The 26,629-nt window shown below is 38.2% G+C and overlaps 2 protein-coding genes across 8 annotated transcripts in view; one reads left to right on the top strand and one right to left on the bottom strand.

The window, feature by feature from the left end:
- khdrbs2 (KH domain containing, RNA binding, signal transduction associated 2) overlaps nucleotides 1–14,083 on the bottom strand; it is an 80,135-nt gene extending 66,052 nt beyond the window's left edge. For 4 of the 6 annotated variants that reach the window (XR_003274252.1, XR_003274250.1, XM_026189987.1 and 1 more), the window contains exons 1-2: nucleotides 13,436–14,082; nucleotides 1,338–1,465 (exon numbers count right to left, since the gene is read on the bottom strand). Coding sequence is in view for 3 of the 6 variants with exons in the window: in XM_026189987.1 (XP_026045772.1) it covers nucleotides 1,338–1,465; nucleotides 13,436–13,526 (219 nt within the window). In the remaining 3 variants the exon portion in view is untranslated. Of the gene's footprint in view, nucleotides 1–1,337; nucleotides 1,466–13,435 lie in introns of all 6 variants that reach the window. The other 2 variants (XR_003274251.1, XM_026189989.1) reach the window with 1 other exon arrangement.
- Nucleotides 14,084–18,279: 4,196 nt separating this feature from the next.
- LOC113035318 (isoaspartyl peptidase/L-asparaginase) lies at nucleotides 18,280–26,513 on the top strand. Of its 2 annotated transcripts, none has more exons than XM_026190817.1 (8): nucleotides 18,280–18,382; nucleotides 19,490–19,621; nucleotides 19,706–19,902; nucleotides 20,601–20,743; nucleotides 24,701–24,864; nucleotides 25,509–25,627; nucleotides 25,823–25,933; nucleotides 26,215–26,513. In XM_026190817.1, exons 2-8 carry the CDS (start codon nucleotides 19,611–19,613, stop codon nucleotides 26,421–26,423), a joined length of 954 nt encoding a protein of 317 aa, XP_026046602.1. In that variant the 5' UTR covers nucleotides 18,280–18,382; nucleotides 19,490–19,610; the 3' UTR covers nucleotides 26,424–26,513. The 2 variants fall into 2 exon arrangements, with proteins under 2 accessions (XP_026046602.1, XP_026046603.1); XM_026190818.1 differs by having other exon boundaries at nucleotides 18,281–18,382; nucleotides 19,490–19,577.
- The last annotated feature ends 116 nt before the right edge of the window (nucleotides 26,514–26,629 follow it).

Here is a 26,629-nt window from a genome sequence, read left to right as displayed (position 1 = left end):
GCCAAGAAAATATTCCCTACACAATTACACTGCCACCACCAGCCTGATCTATTGATGCAAGGCAGGATGGAGCCATGCTTTCATCTTGCTTATGCCAAATTCTGACCCTACTGTCCAAATGCTGTAGCAGAAATCAAGACTCATCAGACCAGGCAACATTTTTCCAATCTTCTGTTGTCAATTTTGGTCAGTCTGTGAGAACAGTAGCCTTGGTTTCATGTTTTTAGCTGAAAAGAGTGTCACCCAGTGTGGTCTTCTGCTGCTGTAGCCCATCTGATTCAAGGTTACACATGATACTGTTACTGCTTTCCTATCTCAAAGCAGTCTGGCCATTCTCCTCTGACTTCAACATTATATTTTCACACAGAAAACTTCCTCTGACTTTTCTGATCATTCTCCGTAAACCCTAGAGACGGTTGTGTGGTGAAAATCCCAGCAGATCAGCAGTTTATGAAATACTGGCCCCAGCCGTCTAGCACAAACAGCCATGCCACCTCCAAAATCACTTAAATCACCTTTCTTCTACATTCTGGTGCTGAGAATGAACTTGAGCAGGTCGTCTTGACCGTGTCTACAAATCTAAATGCACTGAACAGCTGCTATCCGATTGGCTAGTTAGATATGTGTTACAGAAAAGTTAAACAAGTGTGCTTAACAAAAATCACGTTTCTCTAAATTAAATAAAACATATAATAATACATATTATTATACACATAATACAACATCTTAATGTCAGCTAGACACAGAGATGTTATGACAAGGGAAAAAAAGACAGGAAAGTACAGCGTGAGTATGAAGTGTATTAAAGGCTTTTTCATGAATGTCTGAACTCAAGGGCAGTGGAGCTTTCCATGACTGCAGTGGCAGTACAGCCTTTTGCTGCTCCTCAAGCAGCTGTGTGTTGCTTAGCTGCCTGACGGAGCAGCCTCATTAGACCACGTTTCAGACTTTGTCAGTACTGACGTTGCATAACTCAGACACAGAGCAGTGTCATGGAGTGATTTATGGTTACTGTTCCTCACTGTACCCTTGGGTGCTTTAGTCTGCTGAAAACTTTGGTTTTTGGTGACTACATCAAAATAAACAGACAGCATCCGGTGACTTTCTAATAGCCAGTTTGAGGCTCATGGGGATTTTAGTGTAGAAGTAGGAGTTGTGAACAGGTGAAGCCGACCTGGAGGGGAGACTAAAATGCTGCTAAAATGACTGAAAAAATATAACACATACTCTGTTCTTCTTGCACTTCCATCACAGTTTAATTGTTCGGATCACTTGCACATTTCCGAAAAAAATAAAAAATAAAATGTAGGACCCTGTAGAGCTGTTATGTCTCTTACCTTTGGATACTGTTGGACAGGAATGAGAACTCTTTCGGAGAGCTTGATGTTTTTATTGCTGATAATGTCTAGGTATTTCTTGGTGTCACCATCTTTTCTTAATTCATCACCTTCGTACTTTTCAATCTCTGCGGAGAAACAAAATAAGTAAAAAACAACAACAGATGAGATAATAATGAGTTTGTTATGTAACTGAAAAAGCATCAGCCAATAAGCAACTGCAGAATCACAACAAAACAGCGTCATTTTAGACCAGGAACACATTAGCAGAAATTTAACTCACACACTGAATATTTTGCTGACTATTTCTTATGTCAGCTGTAAATATGCTCACGTTGCAAACTTAATAACAAAAGATAATCCCGCTGACTCCTGATATGTCCTTTCACATCAGGCCCTGCAATCTCATGATCCAGTAATTCCAATCAAAATAACAATAGAGCCAGTCACACTCAGCTCGCACTACCTCACTTCATTACGAACTGAGCTCTTGCGGGCTGTCAGGAGTCTCTCCAACGCAGCACAGCACTTATGCAGATGTTGGCTTAAACATATAAAACGTTAGATATTAGCGGGTAAAAGCCATTTGGGGCGGTTAAGACTAGATCTGTAAAGTAAGATATTAGGATCCTATTTGCAGATCACTGGTTTCAATCAAACTGCACTGTTTCTCCTTATAAATTTGCAAGGTAGGCAAATCTTGTGCAAATTGACCCAAAAGTCATTTTGTGCATCCCCAGCCTTATTGCAATAAGATGAAAGATGAAAGGTGGATATTAGGTGCCCAGTTCAGCATACTATATCAGCTTGACAGGAGTGGAAAGACTCCCTGAACAATGATATCTTTGGACAATTTTTTACAACACCTGAGCTGCAAGGCTAAAAAGGCATTTAGAAATGAAGCTGTTTGTTGTGCCTACACCCTGCTTTGTCACTAATTATCAATCATTGTAAGTTGTTGCATCACAGAAACTCATAGATGTGACTACTCCTGAGTTTATATATAGAAATTCAGGAGTTTGTTTAGAAGGGAGTATTGAACCGTTCAAAACAAATATGTACGATTTTAAATTTAAATTGATCGACTAAATTGACTTAAAAAAAAAACTAAATGTCTCAATTCGACCATGTGAACATTCAAAGCTTTAGCTCAATGTTCCGGGTCTTTTAGAGAGTTAGCTTTTGCAGTTTTATGAAGTGAAGTTGATTTTCTTCACTACTGTCTGTGAAATCACATAGACGAAAATTCAACAGCCTGAAATGAACCAATTTCTTCCCACTCTACACAATCTCTGATTGTGCCTGATTGTCCGAGGAAGATCGTTTAAATTGGATCATGTTGTCTCTTTTTTGCAGTTTCTCTGAGATGACTCTCACCAGAGCTGCAGAACCGTCTGGGAAAAAAATGGAGTTCATGAAAAGTGAGCGCAAGCAAATGAGAGGGTGCCTTTTTAGCTTTTTAGATGATTAAATATGCTTAATTACAAAAAAGTAAAAAAATAAGGTTTTGTTCATCGCTTCTAAAAGACTTTCTTATATTACACAAAACCTTATATTTTTATCAGATCACTTCCACTTGTATCAAAAATATGCAAAACCATATTTTTCAATGTAGCCCAAAGCGGCAGTGACAGAAAGGACAGCTTTATGTAAACCAAGCAAACACTGAGCAACACTCACCCAGACCTTCATTACCTGCCACTGAAAGCAGACTGCACCTAATGCTGCTTGTGGAGAGCACAGGTAAACAAGACCCCTCCAACCTTTTATTTCCCTCAACATAGCTGATTCACCCCTCCTTATGTGACACTTGACACCAGACAAGTGTCCCCAGATAAGAGGAGCTAACATAATACGCCTTTGTAAAAATAACATTTTGCCAAAGGAGATAAACCAAATGCAGCTCAACACACTTTTATATTTTGAATTACTTTGGCTTTTCATACAGTGGAAAAACAAATAGTAAAGCGCTAAAAATGAAAATGAAGCATGCTATCTGAGGAAGCTAGTCTGTTTTTAATTACGCTAGCCATGGGGATGTCACAGTCAATCAGTTGATTGTAAAATGTACAAACTTGTGATCCTTTAACTTTTTCTCTATTGGCATTATCAAAAAACAAACAAAAAAAAAAACCCAAACCCATATCTACTGACGTTCATTGTTTATTCATGGATTTCTAGCAATTGTTAGCATGCTGGTGGTTAAAATTAAAATATAACTGTCACGGTTCTGGGTCATGTTGACCCAGCTTTCTGTTTTCCATGATTTGGTGTTTTTCTAGATTATGATTTATGATTTGATTAATCAGTGATACTGTTTTGATTATGATTATTATTTAGTAGGCTTTGGTCAGTGTCAAGTCTGTCTCTCTCTGTCTAGTCCGTGTCTTAGTAAAGTGTGTTTTGTTTCCTGTTTTACTTTGAAGGTTCTTGTTCCTGTCTGATGTCAGTGTTCCGGCTTTGCTCTCCCTGTCTCGTTAGGTCTTATTTCTCCCAGCTGTGTTCCCCTTCTGTCTCTAATTCCTTGATGACTCCCTCAGTGTATTTAAGCCCAGTGTGTCTTTGTGTCAGTGTTGTGTCGTTAACGTCTGTTCACCCTCGCTTCCTCTGTGTGTTCCGTTTGCCAGCCTGCCAACCTGTCTAGTTATTCTGTTCACCCAGTTTAGTTAGTGTTTTTCCTGTTCAGTTTCATACCTGCAATAAAGCTGTGTGCTTTGAGTTACTTCCGCCTCCGTGAGTCCTGCGTTTTGGGTCCTCTCTTCCTGCCTGCCTACACACAGACATGACAATAACCTGCTGTTTTAGCCAGTCAGACATTTAGTTTAAATACCTCTGTGCCTAATAGATTTTAAACAATGTTTTGTTTCCTTCGATTAACAAAGCCTTTTAGTGGAGCAACCTCAGAGATGAGGTTCGGGTCAGTGGATGGGTCAACAAAACATTTTTTTGATAACAGATGGAAGTTGACTTTGTGTTTTACCTTAGGGACTTTTTTAAAAGTATCATTTACTTTCTGCTGGGTAGGCAAGCATTATTTGCCACTCTGTTAGTCATTTTAAAGGAGGCAGATGTAGAACATCATAAATTTCCTCTTGTACTCTGTGCCGAGTTGTGCCCTGTAACTGCCTGAAACACGATCTGTTCATAGTTCACCTGCAAAATATCCATTTGAGAGCTATTTGTTGTTACGGTCAAATCGACTCATTTTATTTTGAGAGATAAACAAAAATATTGGGATCAAAATGACCCCAGTTGGTGTCACCATACAAACATAACAAAAATACTGTTTTCTGGAAATTATATAAAATGACATTTATTGAATCAGAGAATAATTAAAAAAATCATTTAAAGACTAATGTGGATTGCACTAAAATGATAACAATCAGGCTATTTTTCAGATGCTTTAAGAAGAAATCTGTTAACATTTTATTGTGATGGTTGTTTCTTACAGTAGTTTGGTAGCACTTGTGTTTTGCTGCTGGGATGAGGATTGATGGGATAGACACTTATTCTGGTCTGCAAACTGCAGGTGAACCAAAGAGGCAATTGCATATAAAGGAAAAGGAAAGAGAATAAACAGGCTTGCAATCTATAAATCCCGAGACACACTCGCACTGATATCATCTTTGTCAAAATAGCAGGAAGCAAAAGGAGACTAAAGATCAGAGAAGTAAGAATGTGCTTTGAAGGTCACTGGTTACAGTCTGCACACTGGACAGAAAAAAAATCTCATTTGGGGAGCTAAATGAGTAAAAGCCTCTCAGTGACTATTGTGGTGCTCTTGATCTTCTTTGTTGCACTGCCCAAACTGCTTCAGCAGAGCTTCTCAGCAGCCACGGCTGAAAAAAATGTTGGTTTTACTGGGCAGCTAGCACATATATGTGTGCAACTGTACAAGTTGAGAGACAGAGTTTTGCTGAGAAAAAAGAAAATATGCCCAGTCAGCCTGCCGTAGCTTAAAGTTAAATACATCTGCTGTATGTGACAACAGAGAGCATCAACAGAGACTGAGAAACAGCTTGAAGTTTATTTATCTTGGACACTATAAAGATGTCATGCAAACCTGTCTTCACAAATAAATCACCTAGTTTGTATTTGAAATTCGGATGTCAGGTTTAGCTGTATGTTTTTTTTCTCCCAGCAACTTGTTGCTCTAAGTAAACCATCTGCACCACAAGAAAACTTGATAGACAATCCTAACTTAATCTTGTTTCCAAGCAAAGTAAAAATATCCCGTTTCCCATTAGCAGTTCAGTGACAGCAGAAGAAGGAGAATTGAAGGCATCATTTGATGCCCGACTATTTTTCCTCACATTGTAGCTTTACTGCACTAATTCTCAACCTGGGGAAAGCGTAACCCAGAGGGCACATTAAAAAGATTAGCTCAACTAATTTAAAAAAAGGGAAATTACAAATTAATTTAAGAATTTAATGGGCCTGAACAGGTTTAAGCAGAAAACAGCTAATTACAAGTGATGTGTAAGCAGTTCTCATAGACTGCAGACTTGACATAAATAGCAAACATTAAAAAAATATCTGTAAAATAGATTATTAGAGTTTTAAAAGTAATGGAAAAATTATTTTTTTAAAGTAATCAAGATACCAAGTCTCTGGACTGTTTCACTGGTTTCCAGTTATTGTTGTTGCCATACAGGCTATTTTTTGATTATGCAGTTTGTTCTACTGCTGACTAGCAGCCATTGTTTGTTTGTTTTTAAAAAAAGGTGTGTCTAAGATATAATTATATCCAGGTCTAAGATGATTTTGGTGAGATTACACTGTGCTTATTTCTCTGATTTTCTGTTGATGTTGTGTGAATCTGATGTGAATAAAGAAAAACGTAAATCCAGAGAAAGCAGATGTATGGTGGTAAAATGAGTCACCATAATGAATCCATCCATCTTCTTCGGTTTATCCGGGGCCGGGTTGCGGGGGCAGCAGCATAAGAAGAGAAGCCCAGACCTCTCTCTCCCCACCCACCTCCTCCAGCTTGTCTGGGGGAACACCAAGGCATTCTCAGGCCAGCCTCCCCCGTGTCCTGCCTCAGGACCCAGAACCTGCTACCTTATTGTAGTGGAGGGTTTGTGTGTCCCAGGAATCCAGGGGGCTATGTTATCCAGGGGCTTTTGCCCTCTGGTAGGGTCTTCCATGGCAAATTGGTCCTGGGTGAGGGACCGGACAAAGAGCGATTCAGAAGACCCCTATGAGTAGAACATCAAGGGAACAGTTCACCCTGCCCAGGTTACCAGGGCTCCACCCTGGGTGCCTGGGTGAAAGCGTCTAGAGGCCAGGCCTTAGTCCATGGGGCCGGCCAGGCACAGCGCAAAAAAGGGACATGGGGCCATCCTCCTGCAGGCCCACCACCTGCAGGAGACGCAGTAGAGGTCAGGTGCACTGCATGCTGGGCGGCGGCCAGGAACAGAGGCCCTGGTGGACTGATCCCCAGCTACCAAGACAAAATGAATCCAATCAAAATTATATCCGTCCACTTCTGCAGGTCTGATCAACTTCAATTCAGCACAGATTAAATACATGATGTATATCAAGACATCCAACGCAGAGCAAGCTCAGGATGTCCTGGAATCTGACATGTGCTTTGTATAGACAAACAATACACTCAGTAAGCATCCTCCTCTTTTCACTCTGCTCTTTTTTTATTTTGCAAAGCTGGTTGAAAGACTTCAGACCTTGAATAATCTGCAGACTGATTGATGAGTATTAAAAAAAAACTGCAGACAAAAAATTGCTAGACGACATATTCAGACTCCCTCAGTTGTACAAGGTTTGTATGTTTGCGGTTGTATTTTCACTTTGCAAGGATTCAAGGTCTTTCTGTACTTTACAGATGTGCAGAATTTATCTGCTGATTTGTTTTAAGTTTCCCTTAATCCCTAAAATCTGTTGGAAAAGTCAATTAAGGTAAGATTAGAGACTCGCTGACTGATATTAAAATTCTCAAAAATCTTTGATTTACACAGTGGTGAACCAGTCAGTGCTGAACTGAGTGATTATTACTTTATGTGCTTTAGTGCATTGTGGGCATTGTTGAGCGCTCCCATTAGTTAGACAGCTAAATTATTCACTGATTTCTTTTAGCCACTGAATAGTATATCTAGAATAATGACTTCACAATGGAAAAAATAAATCAGTGCAATTACTCTCCAATAAGTGATTGCTTGTTCACATCAAATACAGAAAGACGAAGCAGTAGTGCTTCGCCTGGCCAGAGTGGACCTAGTAGGGGGAATGAACAGCAAGACATGCAATTAGCTTTGGCTCTTTTTCACAGTTTTGACCGATGAATATTAAAATGTTGGAAATGTGCTCCTCTGTTTGGCCACATGCTGTTTATGTGTTTTCAGCCGAGCTGCACTTAGGCAAATGTAGCACTTGGCAGACTGTTTAAGTTGTACATTTTTAGTGTAAGCATTATATTTTCAGAATGTGTGATGAAAGTGGAACGAGCAATTACTAATCATACCATTTACATATGAAAAGCAAGGAAATGTGCATTTTAAACTCATCTCATGACATGATTACAATGACAAGATAGAAACAATCGTTTTGATGGAAGATTTTTCTGGTACTGTTGCACATTTGCAGGGGTGGGCACTCTGACTTTTTTTGGGGTTACATTTTTCTCTGTCTCCTACCGCCTTATTTGTAAGTTCCCTGTGATATGTGAACATTCAAGACACACAGTAATATAATCTGTTATCTAATATCTATTGTCTGAGTGCTGCGGCTTTGGCTCATTTCTGTTGCTCAAGATGCTAGTGACCTTGGAATTTAATCTTATTCGACCCATGCACTCATTGTAAGTCACTCTTGATAAGGGTGTCGGCTAAATACTGAAAAATGTAATTTCAATGTCTCACCCGCCCCTGAAATGTAATTTTTGTGTCCTTTTGATAGGTCATAACACATGGGGTGCTGCTTATGTGTCACAGCGAGGTGGGTCACTGCTGGATACTGAGCACGCTGTAATGGATGTGATGAAAATGTAAGCAACCATTTATAAACGAGAGAGAAAGATAAGTGAAAATCAATTCTTAGTGTTCACAGATATAATGGCTCTCTGTGGCAAACATCAGAATGTGAGGTACACAGTGAAAAGTTTAAGGCACCTCGGATGTTTAGCTTCTTCTCATCCATTCTCTGTAAGGAGGAACTCCGACTGGTCCCAAATTCTGCAGCATGACAATGAGCTCAAACATCCCGCCTGAATCATAAAAACACTATCTTCAGCAACAAGAGGAACAGGAAGAACAGCATGATGTGGTATTCCCCAAGGAGATGCTGAGATTGACTAAATGTGCAGAAAAACTGTGGTAAGTTTTCAAAAGTGTCTTGAACATTCTAAAAGCCATCTGTGTACCAAACAGAACTGATGCCTTACAAATCGGTGTGTAAGGTACAAAGCAAATAAAGGATATACAGGCACAGGTGTAATTTTTAAAGAGTGGGTTTTATTCTAATCCAAAGAAAAAGTAATCACAGAAATAAATAAAAACTGAAATAGACCCATAATAGAGGTAAACTAAGCAGAACTTTACTCCATAACACTGCTTAACTTAACAAAACCTTATCTTAACAAACAACTCAAGATATACATTAGTGGACTAAACCATTAAAATGCAAAGGGAGAAAGCAACGAGACAATAACTAAATTGGTTGGTTGGTTCAGTCCATTTGGTTGGCCAGCAACACCCTCAACCTCTTCCTTAGCTCAAACCAGGAAGGACTGCGGAAGCAGGCAGGTAAATCACAAAGGCAATAGTAATTAATAAGTAATTAATGCAGCTTCTATAAATCAGTGACAAAACAATGCAAACCCAAAGTATGCACCATCATTTAGAATAGTGTAGTGCCATAAAGTGCATCGGAACAAATTAATCTCCTTCCTCTTTCGGCTATTCCCTTTGCTGCCACAGCAGATCACACTATCCCCTGCATCCTCTTCTGTCACACCAACCTTCTGCATTCATTAGATCCATGAACCTCCTCTATGGTCTTCCTCTTCTTCTGCCTGGCAGTTCCATATTCAACATCAACGGTCCAGTAACCTCCTGAGACACAGTCCACTCATTTATGTCTTCTGTAATGTACATTGGTCTATATCTTTTGACATATTTGAGCTACCCTACTAAGTTCTGATGTCCCCAATCGAGGACATCCTGGCCTTTGCAATGATATCCCATGTTTTTGAGTGGTCCTTTTAGCTCCAAAGAGGCAGGAAACACAAAAAAAGTTAAACTGAAGGATAATTTTTTCCCTCGTTTCTCATATGTCCTCTATCCCTCCTCCGCACATGTCCAAACCATCTCACTGTTGCTTCTCATGCTTTTTTCCCCCAAACGCTCAACCTGAGCTGTCCCTCTGATGTACTCATTTCTAATCCTGCCCATCCTGGACTCTCGCAGTCAAAATCTCAGCATGTACCATCTCCAGCTCCACCTCCCGTCTTTCTCTTAGTCCCACCGTCTATGAACCATAAATCACAGCATAGGTCTCACTACCACCTTGTAAACAAATTCAGCAACTTAATTAAACCAAAGAAACTAAGTGGTTGTCATGTAGCTCTAGAGACTGCAAATTTACTTAAATGTGGGAATGTTGTGGGAGACTGAAACCATAACTCTGTTTGATTTATGCGTGTGTGGAGAGTGGAAGAATATTACCACATTATTAATTTAACTGTGTGTTTGTGGTTGTGTACAATCACCACAGGTTGTTTTTTCCACCAAAAGAATTAATAAAGTTTTGTATTTCCTGCTGATTTTTTTATTGCTTAATACTATTTAATCACAGTTTTATAAAAAGCATACTCATTGAAACGAGAAATTTATAAGCGTCTGTGTGCGTTCTGAAGAGTGCTTATACCACTGCAATATGTACTCTAAGTGTATTCTTAACTATGCAAAAAGAAAGCTCATGTATTGAAGAAGATTTTTGAAGCATTATCTTGATAATCAAACTTAAACAAAAGTCCAGAAAGTGCAGGAGAGGAATCAGTGGAAACCTTGAGTGCTCATATACTAATAGCAGTAACTAAATGTAAGGAGAAAATGAACAGACTGAGAAGAAAAGTTCTTCAAGATGCAGATTAAAGTGTATTTTGAGCCCAACCTATGCTAATGTCTAAAATTGCACTTGGCATGGTGTTGGGCCTCCTCCATATCTATATTCCGATTTGATTCAGAGAAGTCTACATCCTTCAAATTTCATGCAGATTTTATTTGCATTGTCACTCTCGCTAGCAGCACTTGTATTTGAGATAATATATACCCTTTTACAATGCTTAGTGAAAATGTAAACTATCTTGACATGGAGAAATGCCTCTTTCAGAAATGGAATGACAGAGTAGTGCACACATTTAGTTTTTTTTCTTAACAGACAGTTTTCTTGTCTGTCTCCCTGTCTGCTTTGCTTGCTGCCTTATTAGAAATCCCACCGGTTTTCATGGCAAGACGAGGCTGCATGGCATGTAGGCAAGCCTTACAAAGAAAACCACTGGGATCTATTAAAGGCTTGCCTTTCTTTACACTGACATGAGCCCACGTTCAGACTAACTACACAGTTCTTTAGGCTGAGGAAACTTAAAGTGCAAAACTTGAAAGAAGTGACTCTTATCTGTCAGTCTGAGGAATCATTAGCCTCATGCAGCAATGTCCAAGAAAAAAAATCTTCATTTGAGATTGTGGAGCAAAGTTGTAGCAGTTTCAAAATACTCTACATACAGTTTTGATTGTATAATATACCAATATATTCATACATTCTGTCTAACAACCCTTGCTGCTTCATAAGAGGAAGCTTAGTTTCAGCTCGACAAGAGAATTATCCCCACCCACCCGTAGTTTACAGCCGCGGACTGGAGCTTTGTTCCAAAGAGTTTTAAATCAGCTCAAAGAGAGACAAACGGTTTTAGAAGCAACATAACATAAACACAAACAGTAAATAATTCGTTTCATAAATATGGAGATGCTAACTGTGACCATGGTTAATCCATGTTATGCTGTCGATTGTGCATGATGTTAATAACACAGGATTACATGCTTTGATATTCAGTGATAAATAGCTGCAAATCTGTAAATCTGTAAACGCAGTTTATCTTGCTGTCCACTGATACCCATAGACTGACAACACAAGATAACAAGTCTGTGCTGAACATTTTTTCACATGCTGCCCACGGCTGATTGTTTTGGACATTGCAAGACTGACTGAACTGACAGTTTATTATACTGATTGGCCACTTTTGTGTTTGATGAATACAGAGAGGTTTCTGTTTACTGACTTTGCCAACAGCATTCTTCTCAGACAAATGCATTGCAATGTATTATATACTTTTATTTTTTTTTTACAGTATTGTACTCTAATATTGAAGACTGTACTGTATTGTTAATTATGGGGCATTGTAGTGTGTGTATTTGTTGTGAACTGTTGAAACTGCTCTGAGAAAAAAGTCAGTAAAAAAAAACAAAAACATAGGTATCCTCGTGTAACATGCTAATTGCAGTTCATAGTGGTGGATGGCATTCTTTGATTGCATCCTGACTGTGTGAGTTAGGCTTGAGTACATATGGCAAAGTGTACTGTGTGACAGATGATCCCATCTGGATCCCAGTTAGCGACAAGAATGGGAGTGTCAGGTGTCTCATCAACACATTTCAACAGGAAAGCTCAAGGGGTCGAACAGCAGATCGCGCACACACCCCGTCCAGCAGCTAATTAACACAAAGTGTGACTTTACATTTTTAAACAAACATGTCAGAACCCAAAATTAGCATACACGCATGATCTAATAAATTAGTTAAATCAACTGCCTTCAGAATCACCAACATTTTTAGCACACAGGAAAACCAGTAGAAAGCATTTCACTGAGTGTTTTACAGTCATGTAACATATGACAGCATTTTATGTTTAATTTTGTCATTTTATGGCTGATATATTGTTTTGTACAGGAATACGTTCCTGGTAAGTCCACACAGGTTAATCCATTCACATTTATGATAATCATTCAGCCTTTCACTCCAGTAGCACGTCACTCAAACCTTTATCCAAGCTTTTATAGCACTGCACATCAACCAGACTTGTGCAATTACAGGAAGAGAGACCACGCAGTCTACGAGAAAATGCAAAAGTTGCATCTCTGGGCTGAATGAGCTGAGCTGAGTTTTTGTGTTTGCTTTGAGGTGACACACTTCCTATCAGAAGTGACACATTCTCAGCATGTGAATGAGATGAAGGCTACAAAGTACTTTAAATGCTGCAGGCTGATTGCGGCACTCTGTTGACATACAGTAACATTATTCTGGAGGAAAGGCTTTACAGCATGTTTCACTGACATTTTCTGTTCTCCATTACCTTGATGGCATTTATCCTGTAAGAGGAGGTGTGCATCTATCAATTTTCGTTCAGTCAGAAATCTATGACTCATGATGCAATAATTACAAACACTTTGATTTTAGCCTCCAAGGTTTAGCTCACGTGGAATAATTAAAATATTAGAGAGGTGATATTTGGCTTGATAAATGACCACACAATTCACATATTTAACAGAAAAAATACTGGCTGGCAGCACACAGTATAACAGGATTAAGAGCACGTTTACCTTAATACAGTACTATGATTGTTGGACTGACGAATGTGGCACCTTTTTGATTATTCTTGCCCTGAAGTCAATGAGAAATCCTCAAGGAAGACATTGGCTTTATTTTATGTGAGCCAGCGCATTGATCTTGGCGGACAGTGGGGTTACAATAACCCCCTCTGACTGTACACATACTTTATTGTCTCTGCTCACAGCATTTGTTCACTTGAAGTTTTGGGAAAAACCCAACAAAAGTTCCTCACTGGAGCCGAAGAGCAGTGTCTACATTAAACGCACAGCACAGAGAATTCAACTGTCGCCACGCAAGCACTCAAAGTGTGTTAAAAACAAGCTCACATCAGCTCACTGTACTGCCCCAAAATTCAATGCAATTGTGCTTTCACGTTAGAATGAACATCGTGATTGTCGCCAAGTCCAACATTCAGAGTGCATTAGACTTGAAAAAAGATATATATTCTATATACACACACATATATACTTCACTTACCTTCTGCAAGCAGGCGCACCGCATGCACAAAGGAGGGGTCCAGGCTGTTTTTCTCGGACACCAGCTCAGGTAGGTACTTATCTGGATGCATCTTTATCACAGCGGACCTCTTCACCGGCAGTGCAGGTGAGACGGCAGGAGTGCTGAACGTCACAATGCAACTATAACCCTTGCCGCTCCTGCTTCTTGGTAGCTGTAGTCTACCGGTCTTAATGAGGAACACCAGCAAAACCCCCTCCAAAAATTGGTCTTCCAGTTTCTCCCGAGATGCTTGACTGGGGTAGGGGTGGGGGTGCTGATTTGTGATTCAAAGGTGTGAGCCCATCTCTGCTACCGCTGCCTGCTGCCTCTCCTCGGCACCCCGCCAGACTCAGTGGGTCTGCAGACCGCGCTGCTCCCCGCCCCTCAGCAACATTATTGGCCATATTCTGGGACTGGCGCTGCTGAAACACCAAGAAAGGTCCCCACTGAGCGTAAAGGAAATGCTCAGTGTTCTTTAAGGGAATTGCTTTAAAAAGGATGGGGTTGCATTTGGTTGCTGTTGACAACGGTCTCTGAAGCTGGAAACTTTAATAATATTGGATATAGTACTCCGCGGAGAACAAATAAAGCATGCTAGTAAAGTTTTGTTGCGCTAACAGACTGTACCATATAAATGTCGCTTAATTAAATGGGGTTTTTTTATGCAGCTCGTGAGTTTCAAAGTAACTACAAAGTCAGTACAAAGTAGCCCGCAGGCATTCACCTATGAGGGACAACACAACTATTCATGGTGCTAAACACTGGCTGCTGTCTGATTTGTTTGTACATATTGAATTTGTCTTAGATAACCAAAAACTAGCTTACAGCATACTGTTCTTCAGACTCCACATCACATGATCAACTTCATTAACTCTATTCCACATGCTAAAGCAGGGGTGTCAAACATAAGGCTTAGGGACCCAAATCAGTCTGGCAAAGACTCTAATCCTGTCCCACTGGACAGCTTTGGAAACTGTCGACAAAGGCATAGACACATGGCTATTGATGCTATTTTTGTGTTTTGTACTGTCTACCACAGAAATTTCACGGAGGGGAGGGGGGTTTGATTTATTGTGTATCCATTCCACAGTATCCATTGTGCACATGGATTAATTTTTTTCTGTTTACATCTTTAAGTCATACTGACAGATTTCCCAGCAGCATTTCTTTACCATGTAGAAAAACCAAGATGTACTTTTGAAACTGAACATTATTTTTCTTATATCAAAATGTCTCAAGGTTTAAATGTGCAATTAAACTTGCACATTTAAACCTTGATACCTGGTAAATGATACAAAATAAGTTTTACATTGATGCTGTGAAGGAAGTCTGGCTGTATTGTCACAGAGTGAAAACATATATTTCAAGGTATGCATGCTAAATAATCCATTCATTAGTTTTTCCATGTTACTTAATGAACTTATGTCAGCAAAAACAACAACAACAACAAAACCCCCCAGAGATGCATAATTTGCAATGCTGGTCAGATCTTTTCCTTACATCCTTTGAGGTGGATCCCCTCTTATGGCTGAAGAAGGTCAACTCTAGTAGAGCTTTAGCTGCTTGCATAGTTAGTGGCAGACTTGGCTTAAAGAAGCTTTAATATAAATAGATATTTAATAATAAAGTGAATTCTTCACTTACTCATCAAGAGCCAGCGTTAGTGGTGTCTGCACTGTAAGCATGAATGTTTATGTCTCTTCAAATGGCTCTCTTGTCCCCAAGCCATGATATTGACTTGAATCCAAAAGTCATCTTCGGCACAGCATGCAGGCTGCTTTACTAACTCACAAATTAGATTTGAGCAGATGAGGCTGGTGAACGACCAATTCTGGCTCCACTTGACCTTTAGAGTTGTTTCTCCCCGCACTGATCAGAATCATAAAGGCTCCTCGCGGCTGCAAACAGCAATGCTTTGTGAATATGAGTCAATTATGTTCATAGTATTTAGGATTCTTCTCAGTTTTGGTAGAATTTAATATTTTCTGAGAAACCAGAACATTTGTCTCGGAAATCTAGTGCTGTTGTTTTGGGGTGCTCTGTGGTACATTAATGGCTGGAAATACCCATAAAACTGAGCCAATGGTTTCTTTCATTTAAATTGTGTATTGGCATTGAAGATTACAGAGTATGACTTTTTTTTTATGGCTTTTTAAGGTGATTTAAAAGACTGTTTTAGAGGCCAGAATACCCAAGCGGGTTTGTCTGACAGAACTATTTCATTAATCTGCTTATTTCTGCAATGCCAAACAAGCCTTAAAGGAGTTAGTATTGATTAAAACTTCACACTTACATCCTCTTTCCATTTATTTTTCATTAAGTTCTCTCTATGAAATCAGACACAGCTTTATTTTTCTTTTTGAAAGCCTAAAACAAGCAGCTATGCCCACGTTGGCCAGTACTGTCTTTGCATTTCATGCTCGCTGGACCTTCACTGATTTAATTCCATTCAATAAAATGATTTATGACAGCGTTAATGCAAATCATGCTGCTGTTGCTGCGACTATTAATGGTAATGAGGGTTATGACGGTTAATGTGTTTGAGTCTTGTAAGTCTATAGTATGTTTGTAGATATAAACTAATGCACGCACATCGGAATAGAATAGACACACACCACACACACCAACAGATGAAAACAATAGCAAAAAAAAAAAACATAGACAGCTTATTAAAACTATAGTTTTTAATACATTTCTAAATATTTTTATAGAAAAATGTCTGCTTTCATCATCTCAACGAGATGGAAAATAATCCAAAATTAAGACAACACAAGACTGAAACTAGTGGAGAGGCAAAAGCAAATCAATTTCCAAAAACTCCCATCTTAACATTCCAAATTTTACTGCATAAAAAAAACTGTTATATTTCTTCTCACTTCAACTTTTTATTTTTAAAAATAATGAAAGAGATGGTTTTCTCTATGAACACTTCCCAGCTGCTCTCCAGGCTGTAGTGAAACAGTGAAAAGTGTGAAGCGAATCAGAAATGTAGATCATTTGCTACAAAGTAAAAGTTGCACCTTTTTCTACCAACCGGTGGTTATATCATGCCCAATATGGCAAACAATTATTGAGCAATGTGCACGTGACTTTACATGAGAAACCTCAACATGACCCAAAGTCTTTTTTGCAAACAACAGCTATCACCATCTGGTGGCCTACGGATAGATTGCAGGTTCAAGACACTTCTCCAGTGGGTTCATATTTATGACCCTTAAATCATGTCCATGTTTTATACTGTTTATGATGTCACGGTGGCAACATCCATCTTTTATTTACAGTCTATCAACAGAACTACTAGGGTCAGAACTTAAAATTAGAAAGTTTAGCTTTCTGTGTGTGAGTAAAATTTAAACTTCTTTTAACTTCTTTAAGAAAATACTTTTATCAAAGTATAACTGACACTACAATTTTAATATCAACGTTTCCTCTTGGTTTGGTCATAACTAGTATGTATGTTTCTTTATATGCGGTCTATGCATTTGATGGACTCTTGCAGCCCTCTACTGGTCAAAGTGCAACGTTATACATTTTACTGACGGACTGGTAACACTATCGTTAAAAATTTACATTATGGCAACGCTTTAATGTAAGGCATTTAACACCAGAACACCTCTGGGTAACATCAAATTAGTTTAGAAGAAGTTGTTTATCTCCTTTTGTTCGCTTTAATCTGTTTTCACATTTTCACGGAGCTATATTTTCCTTTTATAAAAGTTTGTATTTTAAAGTTTGTTGCTGATTCTCTGTAAAAATGAGTAATATAAGAGTAACTTTATTCTAATTTTTCTGCTTTCTTTTCAGCAGTTGTGTCGTTTGCAGATCCTTTTCTGGGTACTTACATTTTAAAAAATGTTTTAAGGAACTTTAAAGCATGCACCCTACATAATATATACGTTTAAGAATTCAATAGCCTATGATATAACCTGCAGCTGGTGAAAACTAGCCCATGTGTCCACGTTATATAGTCCAACTGCTTGACCATTTGTTAAACTCTGTCCTCTTTTTGCCCTTTTTTAGCTCCGCCTTTATCGAGCCAAGAACACGACTCCAAAAATTCAGACGTTTTCACAATAAAACTACATTACAATACCCAAGTACTTCAAAATTCAAATTCAAATTCAAATTTTATTTGTCACGTACACAGTCATACACAGTACGTTATGCAGTGAAATGCTTAGACAACTGCTCGTGACCTAAAGAAAACAAAAAAGAGGAAAAGGCTATGAATAAGATAGGAAATAAATATGAAAAATTTAAAAGGGTAAATTTAACTAGGAAGGAATAAAATATAAATTAAGGTTAAAAATGAAATAACTGTACAATACAAATTAGAATGAAGGGTAAATTTAACTGGGAAAGAATAAGATAAAATATATAAATTAAAGTTGAAAATAAAATAACTGTACAACAAAATACACAATACACAGTATAGAACTATATAAGAATGTATGAAGAAATATAAATAAATAAATATATACACAATAACAGCAGCTGTACAAGTATTAACTGGAAATGAAGAATATAGTGACCAGTGTTGTGCAATCCACATTATGTCTTGTGCAGTGCAAATATGCTTAAAGTGATTTAAGTGATGAAGTGAAAACAATGTCCAGAATCAGCGAAAAGGAGCATAGCTGTCCGTATATGGCGTTATTTTTGTGCCACTTTACGTGCGCTCAGAATAGTGGCACAAAACTAACGCCATACAAGATGAGCCTTTAACATTGTGCTTCTTAGTTTGCTTAGTGGCGTGAGGATTTAATTTTGAAAACTTGTAGGAAGTCTTTCCTCGGTTGTGGCCATAGTGTCAAACTTGACGTCAGTGTGCAGCACGCGCTGGTTAAACCGCGAACGGTAGTCTCTTGAAGTCACGTGTCTATGGCGAAGTGTTTATCCTTCCGGAAATTCTGAGGCTCGGAAAAGGTAGGACAAAATGCAATGTCTCAATATTGTGGTTGGTCCGAATGAAATGAATAACTATCAATATCACGTCAGCGACTGTGAGTAGATTACAATACATTAAACACAGTTCAAGTGCATCCAGGTAATAGGAGAAAAATGTTTATGTGCACATAAAAATTGAACCATAATAAATTATGAGAAGATCAATTATTATAGTTTAGTACTTGATTGTAGCTCGTAATTCAAAGCTGCTAAAGCCATAATACATTTAAGATAACTTATTATTAACAGCTGTTCTAATTGAATTGGTCTTCTAATAGCCAGGCAATAGCCAAAAACTGGCAACACGGGCTACAATGACCACATCTCAAAGTTCAGTCTTGATGATATGATCTTCGATAGAAGTTGTATCAGTTGTTCCAAGGTGCAAATTCATGTGGTGCAAATACATTACCAGTGGAGTGCAGTGCAAATAATTAGTTTAGCAGTTTCCGTTTATTAAACGAAAAACATTTCTTTGTATGTAAAAGTTTGAGAAGTGTTAGGTATTTTAGTACCATGGTAGCATTTACTGGATATTGTTTTATAGTGACATTATACAGGAAAACTCTGTCATTCAATAAGGCCCCTTTGTTTTAGTTATTTTTCTCTTTGACCCAAGAATTGATGTGTGAGAATCACAGGCTGGTACAAGGTTGAAATACCACAGAGATCACTCCCTCAGCTACATTAGTTTCTTAATCTTTTAGACGCCTGTTGAAGGCCAAATGGTTTGTTTCAGATTTCACTAATGAAAGAACTCTTCGTTTTGTGCCTTGAAAATATGTCGCTGAGATAATCACAATTGTAGCTGAACTGATAAACTACGCAAAGGATGCTTCTTCACCCAAGGGCAGGAAGACGCTCCCTTATCTTGGTCTGTACTGGTTTAAACTGATAAATCTGCTGTCTCATGAATTTTACCCTCTATATAAACTGTTGTACTTGTGAATAAAGTTGAGTCAATTTGGGAAGACAATCTAAAGCAGTCTCTGTTTTCTTGTTCTCCCAAGCTGCTCCCGAGCTCGTACTAACACGCTGAATGGCATGCTTGAATATTACTTGAGAATATATTTGACTGTGTTACAGACTAAGGGACATTCTCTGCTGATAGACGTCCACGCCTCGAAGGAAGTCGATCCACGGATTAGGCCCTGGAAACCGTTTCCTTCAAGAAGTATGTCTGGATCAAGGCAAAAAGAAGATACCAATGATCACTTGGTGCTTTTCCTAATGTTCAAAGAAAAAGTGAATTATTCTCTGGGCTGAAACCTGTTAATAAACTACTTTGTCTATTCCATGCAGGAAAGCAAAGATGTCAGCAGTCTTGGTTGTGCATGGTGGGGCATGGGCCATACCGGATGAACTGGCCAAGGCCTCTGTTGATGGAGTAAAAACTGCAGCACGCGAAGGATTTTCAGTGCTGAAACGAGGAGGAAGTGCAGTGGATGCTGTTGAAGTGGCTGTGAGGGCTTTGGAAGATAACACTGTGTTTGACGCAGGTACAGACAGTTTTTATTAGATTGGGACACATTTATGCCAAGTAGTTCCATTTGAAAATATGCAAGTTATTAAATGGGGGCTTCATCTTTGTATACGGCATTTGTAGCACCCTCACCTTTACTCAAATAAATAAGTAAAGCCTAAAACCCCAGTTCCTTTTACATGTCCATAGAGCAGCCAAATGAGAATGCCCATTTTCCTTTATTGTTTAAGCTGGCTTCAACTGCAGAACAATGTCTCCATCTACTGGTCATGATGAGAATATCCACCAGGACTCCTTTAAGAATATGAGAGATGATCTCTGGCTAAACCTTAATATCTGTCTATTAACATCGTCTGTTGCTTTCTTTACCCTGACAAGTTGTCAAACATATAAAGTGCCGTCTTTTACTACACAGCCCAGAGTCAGTTGCACACTGAATCAATTAAAAAAAAAAAATCTATGAGTAAAAATATGGAGTTGGAAGTCAACATAATGATACGGGTATGATAGAAAGTATGAATATCCCAAGAACTTTTACAATCATTTGTGCCATTGAAAGTCAGACAAACTAGACATCAGTCAGTAGTATGGTGCTGCAGTGTCTGTACTGCTTTGCCATTACCCTGCATATTTGTAAGGGTGGAGCTGGCATAATTTAAGTGAACACATGGAAACATAGTTTTTATCTCATCTCTAACTTGTTTTTCTCTGTAGGGCACGGAGCAGTACTAAATAAAGATGGAGAAGTGGAGCTGGATGCCATTATCATGGATGGAAGGACACTTGCCACTGGTGCGGTGTCCTCAGTAAAGAACATTGCCAACCCTGTTTCACTGGCACGGGCAGTGATGGAGAAGGTCTAAATTTCTTAGTTTCTATCTTTTTAAAAATATATTTGATTACTGGTGTACTAATCTGATTAAAGATTTTGATTTTTTTTATCAATACTATAATGTGTTAGATCCCAGCTACTTGTGAACAGGTGGTGTGGTACAGTTCTCCATTTGCTTTAAAAGGAATTGCCAGAAACTTGGCCAGGAGAAACGGCCAGCTCTAACTGCCTACCTTTTTTTTTTTTTTCTAATAATGCACTTAAGTAACCCTATTCATCAATTATACTTGGTAATAGCATCTCTTCCCATAAGGATCTGTGCACTTGGCAAATTGCTACATTTTTTTTCCAGGAAAATAGGTAACAAGGATCTGTTTTCTTTTATGTGCTAGAACACCTTGTTAGAAACATCAAAATATGTAATCATTAAACATCCACAATTTAATTTTTAACTGCAAGTTGAATATTTACTTTGGACGGGGGTAAAGCATGCAGCTTCGCACAAATCACTTTATAAATCACTTAGACTAGTCATTAGAGCTCAGGCTGTGTATCTATTACTGACTTTGTGAGAAAAAGAAGAGAGGATTGTTGCCTGGCCACAACAGAAGTCCTTCCCCAGCCATGAATGATGTAGATCAGATGAAAAAGTAGTGACTTTGTCCAAATTCCCCTAAGACCCCTGAAGTCTTTAATTCACCACAGCAAAGAGAGCAGTGAATTATTATAAATCCAATTTTCAGAATGTAGTTGTTTGGCTTGGTTAATCTTTTGATACTCCTCATTTTATAATCCACCTGTGAGTGCCTTAGGTATAATCCTTTCTTCAACATGATCTGTCTGCTCCAGAGGAATAACCTTCTGTCATTACTGAAACATCACTTTTCTTACTCTTACAAACTCTACTCCCCCCCACACCACCACACACACTCCTGCTGAGATCACTCTCGTTTGCACACGCCTCTTGTTGTGCCGTACTTGCTGCATATTTTTAACCGTTACTGCATGTTCACCCTCTGACTTCCAGTTCATAACGTTGTTGAGCTTCTCTCATTTACAATCATCACTGAATGATTACTTTACCCCATGTTATTACATCTGTAACTGTAATACTGCATTTACAAAAATACCATTAGCACAATCATACGTGCTTCATCTGAACTCTGCACTTTATCCCTTTAAGTCCCTTATTTTGGCATTCCTAAGTGTATGAGGCATTGGGGATCCTGAACCTTTTGACAAATTTTATACATAACTGTGTCCATCTGTTCAATAATCATGAAAAAGAAATATATGAAAATGTAGAATACAGAAAAGACAATCGGTGAGGTTGAAACAAAGATGGTGGTTGTCTTACCCCGTCCCCAAAGAACCAATCAACTGCAGGAAGAAGAAACATTTTAGCCAGGCATGTTGCACTGATCCATGCTGTAGAGGTTTCAAAGCTCTTTTTAAACTTCATCTTTACTTTAGTCACCAAACTTTTGAAGGCAGGATTTGCTCATAGAAGTACTTTGGCTAAACGGAATTATTTTAACTTAGTATCACTACTTTAGTGCAGAATACCCTTTGTATTATATGTATATAGAATATATATTCTTTTAAAACTCAGGGACAGGAATTAATTCAATGAAGATGTTAAGACTGATGAGCCGATGAGCTTTGAATAGCAATCTGATTCAAACTAACTGAAGCTTTTATCATTCAAACTATTGTCAGAGCAGACTGTCTTCATAGTACCAACAATGTCAGCTTTGATCTGAAGGCAGGTTTCTATGCCTGTTGGTTTCTTGTATCATTCTGAACCACCTCTCTGAATTTAGAGGTTGTTCAGTATAGAGAGCAGTCCCTGAGGGAGCAATCAGTTATATCACCTTGTCCATGAGATGTCTGAAGGCTTCAGACTGCAACAGTTATTTAAGACACTCTGAAGTCTTTCCAGTGATTGGGCACATTGAGACGGCTTGTCAGTCAAACGGAGATATCCAGGTCACTGATTTTAACAACACTCTGCTCTTAACTACAATGGGCTTTAGACTCCAAAATTTGACTTTCATTTCTTCAACAATTTTACTTGATATAAAATCTAATTAAATTTAAACTGGTAAAAACAGCAAAGAGTGATGGGGTCAGGAGAGAAAAGACAGCTCTGTCAGTCCTGTTTTAATGGGTGTGGTTAAAGCAGTTCTAGACTACACTTCCAAATCCTTTGTTTAAAGAGATTAACTTTTCAAGATTTTCCTAATAACAGGGTGATTTCTCTTAAGCAGAAGCCACATTTTTCTTTGATCATGACTAAAAAACAGGAAGTAATCATTATGCAAACTTTATAAAAAATAAGAATTAGAAGAACTGAGTTCTATAATTCATATTTAAAAATGTAAGTGAGTACTTCAGACAGTGTGCTACATTTAGGTAACCACAGTGACACAATTTCAATAATAGCTTATGCAACACTAATTCTGTTGTTAGACAAAGTGGTTAGCCATGAACTCATTTACCACTTGTCCTTTAACCATATTGATAATTTATCCCTTATTTTACATAATGCTTTAGTTTAGACATTGCTGGTGTAACTTTGCTTTACATAGTATCCTGGGTTTGTTTGTGGTAGCATTAGTTACATCTATTACATCCATGGAAATGTTTCTAAAGCAAATACTACTAACCATCACGTCATTTGAATGTTCTTCTGTTCACAGGTAAATTTCTAGTAAATTGTGTTTGCTTATGTTGTTTACCATGTTTAGGTTCAGGTCCTATATCTAAAACAGGTGTGTGGGAGGGGCCGCCTCAGTACTTCCTGTTTATATAGGGTCATGATGTCATTGAGCGCGTCACTGGGTGAAACCAAATTAAGGGTTTTTCATTTTGCATAGTATTGTTTATTTTCTTTAAAGTAACCTTTTGATTTGTATTGTATGCAGTGTTTAACTTTTCAAACCACTTAACTGTGTAAAATGAAAAATGAGTTTCTCAATCGGATTCATAATCTTATTCCTGTTTTTTTGTTTGGAATAGTATTGTTTGGTCTATATTGCAATGGTAGAGACTAATGAGGTTCAGGTGTGTTTAAATTCCTGTTTAAAGCAAGTGAGAGTTTTACCTACCAGAGTTTTAAAATGGTATAACGGAGATGCCAGAAATAAAGTACACTTAAAAGAAACTTGACCGGTATGCTGATGCTATCTACTTATCACCTTCCTTGCCACTTGGTCTGCACTACCTCATAAGACTCAAGAAATATAAAAGTACAAAAGTAACTCTTTCATATAACCTAAAGAAATCATGGCAATGTGTTTTTAATGACACAGTAAATGAAAAGCAAATAAATATTTGCATCTTACAGTAAATCTCATAAAAACATTTAGTTTAGGACATTACAGGATTAAATAATTTATATTGACCACATTCTAGTACCATTTTGACATTTCTTCAGTAAAGCAAATGCAGTGTTTTCACTGCTGGTATACATATGAATATATAGATGTATGGTAGAGGCACAGGTGATTTCTCCAAAGAGTGGAGAGGCAATCCCTCAGGCTCAGGACAGAGTAATAGAAAGCCTATTATATAGTTCTGGAAATAACACTTTTGTCCCTGAATTGTCCATTCTGAAAACAAATTATAAAGTCCCCCAAAGTAATTTTCTAAGTTCTTTTCAGGTCTTGCAAAGAAAACACAGTCTTATTGGTAAACTTGGTTATTGAGGGTGTCTTACTATAATTCAAGCTGGCATCTGGATAACTTTCTGGGCAGAGGGAGATATTCCTTGTGTGCATGGCCAGTATCCTGCCTGTTGCTTTTATGATTATAACTTTAAGGTCATTTTTAGGGCATTTCTGTGGAATCGCAGTTTGATACATGAAGCTGCTTTTGTCTCTAGTGGTACCTTATAGCAATGTTATGTTTGCTACATTATGTTCAGTGCTGTGAGATTTATTTAATGTTTCAACTTTGTCTTACCTATTTTCTTCCTCAGACATCCCATGTAATGTTGACAAGCCAAGGTGCAAACTTGTTTGCAGAAAGCATTGGTATAAGCACAGTCCCCACTGAAACACTGGTGACTGAGTATGAGAGGAGAGAATGGGAGAAGCACAAGAATTACATGACTGGAGTAATAGAAGATTTCAACACTCAATGGTATGCATCTGCGGGATCAATTTCAATTCAGTTGTATTGGATTTATATAGCGCCAAATCACAACTGCAGTTGCCTCTAGGTGCTTTATATTGTAAGGTAGAGAAAACCCAAATAATCAAAAAACCAAGCAAGCATTTAGTGACAGTGGGAAGTAAAAACTCCCTTTTAAAAGGAAGAAACCTCCTGGAGAACCAGACATGAGAGGCAACCATCTGCTGCGACAGCCGGTGGGTGAGGGGAGAGAGACAGAACAGAAGACATATTGTAGAAAAGAGCATTTAATCATCGGTTATTATTAGTTATTAATAATTGAATGCAGAATGGCACATAAAGACACAGAGAGTAAACAAGGTGAATGAAGAAGAAACACCAATAGGAAACCCCCAGCAGCCTAGACCTAGGTTTATGAATTTCCAAAAACTAAAAATGATATTGATATTTATTAGGCAAATAAAGGTCACATTTTGAAATTTGGGCCAGTTTTGGCATCAACCTTACATTGATCAGTTGTCTAAGCACTGTGTGTTTTAATGAATCAAATGAGCTTCCTCCTTGTGATGCTATGTCTGAAAACATTTCAGATCTAATTTGCATTTTCTTTTGCAGCTGATTTTTTTGAATAATGTAACATTTCTTCATCCCAGGGCTCATGATACCGTTGGGGCGGTAGCTCTCGACTCTGCTGGTAATGTCGCATGTGCAACATCAACGGGAGGGATTAGGAATAAAATGGTTGGAAGAGTAGGAGACTCCCCAGTCATTGGTATGACTTCTAAAACTGCTGTTTTAACACTGACAGTAAAATGATAAAGTCAAACCAAAGACCTTACATTGTCCAAACATTTCATTTAATCATACTCTTCACTTTACTACAGGTTACTTTAGCATATTCACTGCAATCTGCAAAAAGGTGTTTTAATGTTTGCTTCTGTTGTTCACGTTGTCTCATGTAAATAAGGCTGTGGAGGATATGCAGACAACTTGAGTGGTGCAGTATCCTGTACCGGCCATGGAGAATCTATTCTTAAAGTCACACTGGCCAGACTCATTCTTTCAAAAATTGAACAAGGTAAAGTATCACAAACGCAAACACTTTGTTTATGGGAATTTATCAGTTCTTCATGTTTTAGTCCATTATCCTGAACAGTGCAACTCATGCAACTCATGTGAGTAATTCCAGTTTTGCAATATTGCCTCTCACAGTTATTTAGTAAATTGTGTTTCTGAGCAGATTAAGAAGATCTTAGAAGCAATTATTAAAGGAGAATGTGCTGTGAAATAACACAAGCTGAAGTTAATTTTCCATTTTTCATTAGCCGCCTGTGTTCCTATTTCTTCTCCACTTTACAGGTAAATCAGTAACAGAGGCTTCGCAGATGTCTCTGCAGCACATGGGAGACCGTGTCAAAGGAGCCGGAGGTGCAATTGTTGTTTCTCCTTCAGGCCACTGGGCTGCCACATTTACCACTGAGCGAATGGCTTGGGCTGCTGTGGAACAGGATGTACTGTGGTATGGATTAGACCCGCATGAGAGATTAAAAGAGCAGTTGCCCCAATAAAAGCAATAAAAAAATAACACTTATTTCTTCTTATTAATCACTGTGCAATGTGAGACTGCGTTATAATTTTTCTTATATAATTAAATTTTATAATTTTTAACTCATTTTTTCTAACTTTTATTAAACACATTTGCTTCAATATAAATAAAATGCATTTATTTTATTTTAAAGGTTGAATATTAAAATAAGCATTATATACATATACT

The sequence above is a fragment of the Astatotilapia calliptera genome, chromosome 13 (assembly GCF_900246225.1).
Source record: "Astatotilapia calliptera chromosome 13, fAstCal1.2, whole genome shotgun sequence".
In the NCBI taxonomy this organism is placed as follows: Eukaryota; Metazoa; Chordata; class Actinopteri; order Cichliformes; family Cichlidae; genus Astatotilapia; species Astatotilapia calliptera.
This window is presented reverse-complemented; position numbering and strand designations above follow the sequence as displayed.

Coding starts and splice junctions, on each gene's coding strand:
- LOC113035318 (XM_026190817.1), top strand. Junction 25,628..25,822: donor AGGAGACTCCCCAGTCATTG/GTATGACTTCTA, acceptor CATGTAAATAAG/GCTGTGGAGGATATGCAGAC. Junction 25,934..26,214: donor TCTTTCAAAAATTGAACAAG/GTAAAGTATCAC, acceptor TCCACTTTACAG/GTAAATCAGTAACAGAGGCT.